The 8,466-nt window shown below is 36.4% G+C and overlaps 1 protein-coding gene across 1 annotated transcript; it reads right to left on the bottom strand.

The window, feature by feature from the left end:
• Positions 1-4,275: 4,275 nt before the first annotated feature.
• On the bottom strand, positions 4,276-5,925 carry LOC136236734 (uncharacterized). Its single transcript, XM_066026980.1, has 3 exons — positions 5,830-5,925; positions 4,953-5,330; positions 4,276-4,678 (listed from the first exon to the last, which is right to left on the bottom strand). The coding sequence occupies exons 1-3, from the start codon at positions 5,903-5,905 to the stop codon at positions 4,656-4,658; spliced, it is 477 nt and encodes a 158-aa protein (XP_065883052.1). The 5' UTR covers positions 5,906-5,925; the 3' UTR covers positions 4,276-4,655.
• Between the last annotated feature and the right edge of the window lie 2,541 nt (positions 5,926-8,466).

The following is an 8,466-nucleotide window of genomic DNA, read 5'->3' as shown; positions in this document are numbered from 1 at the left end:
CTTCTTCTAGCTGAACTCTCTACGGGGTAATTTCTTTGTAGCTGAACTCTCTATATGATGGTTTCTTTGTAACTGAACTCTCTACAAGGTAATTTCTTCTAGCTGATCTTTCTACTGGGTGATTTGTTTGCAGCTGAACTCTCTACATGGTGGTTTCTTTGTTGCTGAACTCTCTACAAGGTGAATTCTTCTACCTGATCTCTCTACAGGGTGATTTGTTTGTAACTGAACTCTGTACAAGTGCGTTTTTGTGGGTGATCTCACTGCAGGTTGATTTGTTTGTAGCTGAACTCACTAAAGGGTGATTTTGCTTGTAGTTGAACTCCTTGCATTGTATCTAGTTTCTAGCTGATCTCTCTACAGGGTGATTTGTTTGTAGCTGATCTCTCTACAAGTTGATTTGCGTGTAGCTGATCTCTCTGCAGGTTGATTAATTTGCAGCCGATCTCTATACAAGGTAATTTGTTTGTAGCTGAACTGTCTGTAAAGTGATTTATTTGTAGCTGATCTCTCTATAAGTTGATTTGTGTGTAGCTGATCTCTCTGCAGGTTGATTTGTTTGTAGCCGATCTCTCTATAGGATAGTTTGTTTGTAGCTGAACTCTCTATAAGGTGATTTGTTTGTAGCCGATCTCTCTGCAGGTTGATTTGCTTTAGCTGAACTCTCTACAGGCTGATTTGTTTGTAGCCAATCTCTCTACAGGGTAATTTGTTTGTAGCTGAACTCTCTACATGGTGGTTTCTTTGTTGCTGAACTCTCTACAGGGTGTTTTGCTTGTAGCTGATCTCTCTACAGGGCAATTTGTTTGTAGCTGATCTCTCTACAGGGTGATTTTTTTGTAGCTGACCTCTCTTATGGGTGATTTGTTTCTAGCTGATCTCTCTACAGGGTGATTTTTTGTAGCTGACCTCTCTTCAGGGTGATTTGTTTCTAGCTGATTGCTCTACAGGTTGATTTGTTTGTAGATGAACTCTCTACAGGGTAATTTACTTGTAGCTGAACTCCTTACTTTGTGTCTAGTTTGTAGCTGATCTCTCTACAGGGTGATTTGTTTGTAGCTGAACTCCTTACATTGTGTGTAGTTTCTAGCTGATCTCTCTACAGGGTGATTTGTGTGTAGCTGATCTCTCTGCAGGTTGATTTGTTTGTAACCGATCTATCTACAGGTAATCTGTTTGTAGCTGAACTCTCTATAAGGTGATTCGTTTGGAGCTGATCTCTCTGCAGGTTGATTTGTTTTAGCTGAACTCTCTACAGGGTGATTGCTTGTAGCTGAACTCCTTACATTGTGTCTAGTTTCTAGCTGATGTCTCTACAGGGTGATTTTTTGTAGCTGAACTCTCTTCAGGGTGATTTGTTTCTAGCTGATCTCTCTACAGGTAGATTTGTGTTGATTTGTTCATTGCTGATCGCTCTAAAGGTTGATTTGTTGCAGCTGAACACCCTGCAAAGTGTTTTGTTTGTAGCTGATCACTCTAAAGGGTAATTTGTTTGTAGCTGAACTCTCTCCACAGTGACTTGTGTGTAGCTGAATTCTGTGTAACTGAATTCTCTAGAGAGTGACTTAATTGTAGCTGAATTCTCTACACAGTGCATGACTTGTTTATAGCTGAACTTTCTTCAGTGTGACTTGTAATGTTCTGAATCTCTATAGTGATATATTTGCTTAACTCTCCTCATGGTGACTCTCTTCTTGCTGAACTGTCTATAAGATTAACTGTTTGCAGCTGAACTCCCTACAGAATAACTTGTGATGTAATAAAATTCTATAATGGAGTAAATAAATTAGCCGAATGCTTTATTAGGGTGACTGTTCTATTAGAGTATCTCGATCTCGCATTTGCTACACGGAGTTGGCTTTCGAATCATAACTCAGTGGTTTGTAATCCGATTCTTCTGTACTACTGCAAGGACTTTCTATGAAGATTATTCCAGCTATACACCGATTTTCAGCTCATTGCTCTAAGCGGTTTGCCTAGTAGGCGTGAAAACTAATACTTTTTTATTCATAAAAATCGATGGCGTAATTGTGAAACAGGTTGGGTTTTGTGTCATATCTTCGTGGTCTTTATCTCGATTCCTTTCAAACCACCAAAAGGCACTCCTACGATGGTTACTCCATCTACATAGCAATTTTCAACTCATTCCATGAAGCGGTTTACCCTGTAGGCGTGACAACAAATCGATCTTGTTTTACGCGAATAATCGGTCATAACTACTGAACCATTCATCGGATTTGTACCAAATTTGATGCTAGGATTTGCCTTTGGACTCCCTTTCTGTGTGCCAAATTTCAAGGCGATCGGAGTACGCGTTTGCTTGTTATAGCAATTTTTGCAAGTGCGCGAAAAGACAAAGAGGAAAAAAAAAACGAGAAAAAAAAACACGAAACTTTGGCAGCTCGTATCTCGGAAATGGCTGGAGCGATTGCCTTCAAATTTGGAATGTAGACTCCCTTGGCTGGCGGGCAGCTGTGTAGTAAATTTGGTTCCAATCAGATAAGTGATCACCGAGATACAAAGGTGTGAAAATGACGTTTTCGTTCTTCCTGTCAATATACTCACGGGTGTGGCGCGCCGGCTTCTTGGGCCGCACGACACACTACCGTGTGTCTTGATATTATTATTATTTATTGTTAATCAGCAGGACCCTCCAGGGGTATAATGCTGATGTGCAATTACATGTGTACAATTTCAATTAGTTACTTAACTATATAAGTATGTACAATTACGACAAGTTACTTAATTATATACATATGTACAATTACAATAATAAACTATAAAAATATATACATTTACGATAAGTTACTTAACCATATACATAAAAGGGGCTAATTTTTGCTTAAATTCTTCAACACAGTCAGTCTCAATAATCTCAGCATCTAATCTATTCCATTCTGGTACAGTTCTTGGGAGGAAGGAATATTTATATACATCAATTCTTGGTTGGTAAGGTACTAGTTTAAAGTTATGTGAGTGTCGGGTCCGTAATACAGTAGATTTAAATGGGAGATAACAGTTCGGCATAATTAATAAATCATGTAGTACTTTATATAGTAAAACTAGTCTAGCTGATTTGCAACGCTCTTGTAGTGTAGGCCATTGCAAGTTTTCAAGGATGTTAGTGATGATCATAGTTCCAAGAAATGTGATGACTGTTAACTTAAATGTAATCTTCCCCCACATGTTACACACATAACATCATATTTAATATAGTATAAATGTTTGTTTGCATAACAGTGGCTCTAGTGGACTGAATACAGAGCCTCGATTTACCAGATGGACTTCTTTTCTAGTGTTGAAAGCAAAATTTAGACTAGCTGGTAAGACTGATATACGATAACTTTATTCTATTGACATCAACCAACAGTAACTGATGTCATAGGCACGGTGCTCGGATGGACTAAGCATTTAAACACACTTGATACAACTAGAAATGGTGCGGATACATTGTGTATGTGTAGCTTGACTAGTTCTACCATATGTATTATACATACGTATAATTACAAATCGATCAAGTATTATCATGAAAAAGCTAGGAAGCTCTGGCTAGGTATATGCAAGGAACAACTATCATGATCTATTATAATCACAGGAGAGAGTGTAAGTTTAAAAAAATAATTATAGTTTGGTTTAATAAAGTTTGATGCAATTTACTCCCACATGTGTCATAGGTGTTAATGTGTTGTGCCAAACATTTCCTGTACTGTATGAGTTGTGTAGGAGGTGATGTTAAGAGTTGCTTCATTCAGAATCACAAATGTGAACTATTCTGTTCTGACAATCTCCACACTGTCAATTTGGAACTACATAATTAGAGTTAGCAATAAAGACTATCAATGTCTTTTACTTATTCTTAGGTTAGCAAATTCTGTGAGTATCCCTATTAATGTTTGCATGAATAAAGCTCCATTTAATTAGATATTTTTGGTCCAGACAGGTTTCTGAAAGTGAGTGAGCTTAAGAGAGATGACAAAAAATAAACGTATAGTGACTTGCCAAGTGTATGTCGCAGAGCACTCCGCCCATTATCCCTATAAAGCAAATGATAGTTTTATAGGTATTTCTACCAAAAATGGAGATAAGCCAAAATTAATTTTGTGACATGATTATCCCAAACAGAAGGTATTTGCTCTGCACCAAACCCATGGCCACTGTTTTAAACTAGACCAGATAACTCTATCTTGAGTTACAAGTACTCTTGCCCATTTAAACTCAAAGTAGAACAAACTAGAATCACCATACAATCATTGCCTACAATTTTGATGCATAGACTTTAGTACTACTGATCATCTATTGGAGAAGAAATTATAAAGTTTCATTATTCATTGCCAATCCTACAGATATACAGTGTAACACTGCACTGACTGCAGTGTCTGATGTATCTGTGGGTGCATCGTGATATACCTATAATACGTGCATGTTCTTCAAGCAAAGTATGCTGTTAATAAGGGGGAGTATCAAATAAGCTCTATACACATATTACACAGTAAAACAGTCTCCAATCAAAATAAATAAAAAAAGTATGACACAGGAAAAAAGGAAACTCACATGGGTCACTCACATGGGTCAATCACATACAGCAATTCAATAGAAAGTGTCTGAAAAATTTTATACAGCGGACACGCAATACTTTTGTCCATAGCACATGATACTCAATGATCATGCAAAGGTTTACCTGAAAAGGATAAGTACATCTATGCTCATTTTATAACAGTGGTCCTTCCATTATCCAAATTCATTGTGCCCTAGGTGTGTTCAGATAATGGAAAAGTTCAGATAAATGAAGTCCATACATTTTTTATACAGAGTTCAGTTAAAATACTTTATTATATATCGACTTTAGGCAAAATACTCTAATAAAACAATCACTCCACAAGTTTGGATAACAGACAGTTCGGATAATCGATTGCCAGATAATGGAGGGACCACTGTATACCTATTGAACATACCAATAGTTTGCTCCACACGAGTGATAACTTCATCATTATCATAATCAGCATAGGTAATACACTGCAATTTTTTGGGTATCACACCCCCACACTTCATCGGGATCAAACAATTGCAGTGTGTCTTACTAACTTTATTGTAAGCGTACTGCAACTCTAAGCAGTGGTGGTCATATGATGCAGAGAAGAGGATTATTATATATCGACTTGTGGTAAATGCTTTCATAATGTCATCTGTAGTATGGCCAACAACATAATCAACTGGGGTTTGTACACGGTAACCCTTCTCCATCAAGCCGCTCTTTAGAATTGTCTTAACATAATCTTCAGTGTCTTGTGTATGTGATATAAACACATCATACTGGAAGAGATCTGGTGAATCTGCCAACAAAAGAAATTCACTTGTAGCTACTTTGTTACACAACAATTACTTTGATCAGCTTCAGTTCACAGGCTGTTCCATTGTGTGCAAGCTTTTGTTACATGCGGTATCATTATACATGCAAAATGGCTGCTACGTTAGATATACATGGGATACAAGGATTACCATGATTTAAACCACAGCGAAGTATTATACAGTAAACTTTATTAGGGACATCTATGCATTAGAAAAATTCACAAAATATTATGGTCTGATGGTCTTATATTGAGGTTACACTAAACTGTGTTAGGGACTCACTAAACATAGTCACAGACTCACTTTAATGAAGCCATTTATTATTGTATTAAAATGGGTTACTTTTTTTGTGAAATTAAATTACGTATGATATTATGTCAAATACACGAATACATGCAACAAGAGATACATGGGATTTAACCACCAGAACATTAAACAGCTAAGACAAAATATCCCCAAGAAAATGTATGCAGTTGCACTCACATGGCGGTGGAGGTAACCTCAATATACTTGTCATAAACCGTCTTCTTATTACCACTGACAGTACAACAGTTATCATTATCAGTGATAACAACAGCATTAATGGATGCACCCAGTGAACCTGCAATCATACTAGTATCACTGTTACTGTTCTCCTGTTGATCTGGAATAAGAACAAATACACATAATTTTATATTTTGTGTAAAACATATTATTGAACAACATGCCTTTTAGCAATTTTCTCTATTATGTCCCGATTTAGCTTCATTATGGCCCAATTAGGCTTGTAAAATTGCTGCCTTTCTTTGACAGTTCTATTAGTATTAGAAGTTTATTGCTTTATAATAGTACCCAAAGACCTAGGATATATAAGACTGTTCTATTAGGATATTTCCCACCACAGTAAATGTGCTTAACCAAAATGTCCAATGATCCCTGCATCCATTATGGTGGTATTGTGTTCAACATAAATTATTACTTATTTTGTCCTAAATAGTGTTGAACGTGTCTTTTTAAATGGTGTAAACTTTCACTACTAAAAGCTAACACTTTATGAGCATCTGTCAAAAAGCACACACATTTTGAACTTCTTTGCATAAATAATCCATCTGCAGAATGTGAAGGAAACAATAGTAGTATAGAGCTGATAAAACTTCATCTGTATGAAAATTTGCTGTAAGTCAAAAACTGCTCAACCTGAAGCTTAAGGTAGCAAAAATTAATGACGAAGATTCAGTGCAAAAGCTAAGTTTATTATCAGGTGTCACTAGAAATTAGTTTGAAGACCTTACAGAAGGGATGACTCTATACTGTTCTGTGATACTACACTGTATCATCTACTCACCTTACAAATATTGAAAGTACAGTAAGCACAGGAGAACTAAATGCAAGTGCATATTCAGTAGCTGATAACATGGTAATTAGTGCAGAGTACACCCAATGGCTGGATGTCACATAAAACTGAGAATTGCAGCATTCTAAGATGGTAACCTAATGTTGGCCAAGAAATACTGCAAACTTTGCTGAATAAATTTCTAGTCCTGGAAAATATAATGTTAGTTACTTTATTAATTTTGATCTCCCATTAACCTAACCACATTGTTATTTATCAGATGGGTGCACTATTTATTAAAAATAAAACGATAAAAATTAATTCTGTTAAAAAGACAAAGTCACATCATGGCAGCATTTTGTTTAGTTACAGTATACCTGCTTCTACTGCTAGTGAAAATGTCACATTATCTCCTTCCTGGGCAAGTGTAAATAAAAACACTGAGCAACTATACTGTCCAATGAACTGATGACTGAATTGTTTAATGAGTAATGTGGTCTGTGCTGAACAATCAGTCATGTTGTAAGTAGAGTTAACAACTATTCCAATATCACTATATACTGTGCCCTGATAGTTAGGATCAAGGTAGGAAGTGTTGTTGAAATAGAACCTAATGACTGTTAGTGGTGAAGCTGAATCCACACTGCATGTAAAAGTGACTGGATCACCAACTGACGCCGTTACAACTTGAGGACCAATATAGTCGACTCGAGTTGACCTAATGCTGCAAGCTACACATGAATGTACATACAGTAAAATCATATAGATAAAAATAAGTTACATAACTATAGGTTATTTGAAATTTATTTTGTACAGGGAAAACAATATACAAAGAAGGTTGTTCTTCAGCTGTGCAATGTAGTATACGAAATACAATAAAAGTCAGCACATCACTGACAAGAAACACACACACAAATGCTAAGCTACAACAAAACAGCAATGTTTTAAACAGTTGTTGTGACACAAATGTACATTCTTACCACTGAAGCGTATTACAGTTGGAAGAGATGAATTATTTGTTCCCAACATGTCAGTGGCAACACAGCAATAGAATCCCATGTGATTTGGTCTTAACCTGGACAAGAAACAGATTTTACAAACAAGAAGCAAACCTTTCTGATACCCACGTATTAAATGTGATTGTGCAATTATTGTTTGTGAAGACAACATCAGGAGTAATGGCCAGGGGTACAAAATCTGTGGAACAAATAATGATTGCCACTAGTTTAATGATCATCCAAAAATTTATTGTTGCTGTGATTACCTCTTTGAAATACTTCTCTTGTCCATTCACAAACTGGCAATGGATTAGCAACTACCTCACAGTTAGCAGTATACCGTTCGCCAAACACTGGAACAGTGCGTGTTTGGAGATCTAGATCTAGAAGTCTTGGTTTGTCTGCAATAGAAAGCCACATAATTTTAATACAGCACACAAATAGTACTCACAGTATACATTAAAGTTGTAGCACACAGCACAACTCTGCATTTCATTGTCAAAGCAACATATCTCTGATTTATCCAGTGTGTAGTTAACACTCTCAAGTGTGTAGTAATTAGTAGACTGAGTTACTAGTATTGAGGCATCATTGCAGTATGTGTAATTGCCAGTTGTGGTTGATGAAGAGTTGATAGGTGTGTTGAAGTCACAGGGTAATATCATCTGTGGATCACCTTCAGTCAACTGTACATCCCTGGTTGGACAACTTTGAAATGCACATTGGAAATTGGCTGAAGCTATAGTAGTGAAAATGCATGATTATAATTATTTCGTATCCTTCCCAACCAATTAATTGAGACTACAAATA

The sequence above is a fragment of the Dysidea avara genome, chromosome 1 (assembly GCF_963678975.1).
Source record: "Dysidea avara chromosome 1, odDysAvar1.4, whole genome shotgun sequence".
Lineage (NCBI taxonomy): Eukaryota > Metazoa > Porifera > Demospongiae > Dictyoceratida > Dysideidae > Dysidea > Dysidea avara.
This window is presented reverse-complemented; position numbering and strand designations above follow the sequence as displayed.

Coding starts and splice junctions, on each gene's coding strand:
- LOC136236734 (XM_066026980.1), bottom strand. CDS start 5,905: ATGATAACTGTTGTACTGTCAGTGGTAATAAGAAGACGGTTTATGACA. Junction 5,331..5,829: donor GAGGTTACCTCCACCGCCAT/GTGAGTGCAACT, acceptor TTTTGTTGGCAG/ATTCACCAGATCTCTTCCAG. Junction 4,679..4,952: donor TCGTGTGGAGCAAACTATTG/GTATGTTCAATA, acceptor TATCCTTTTCAG/GTAAACCTTTGCATGATCAT.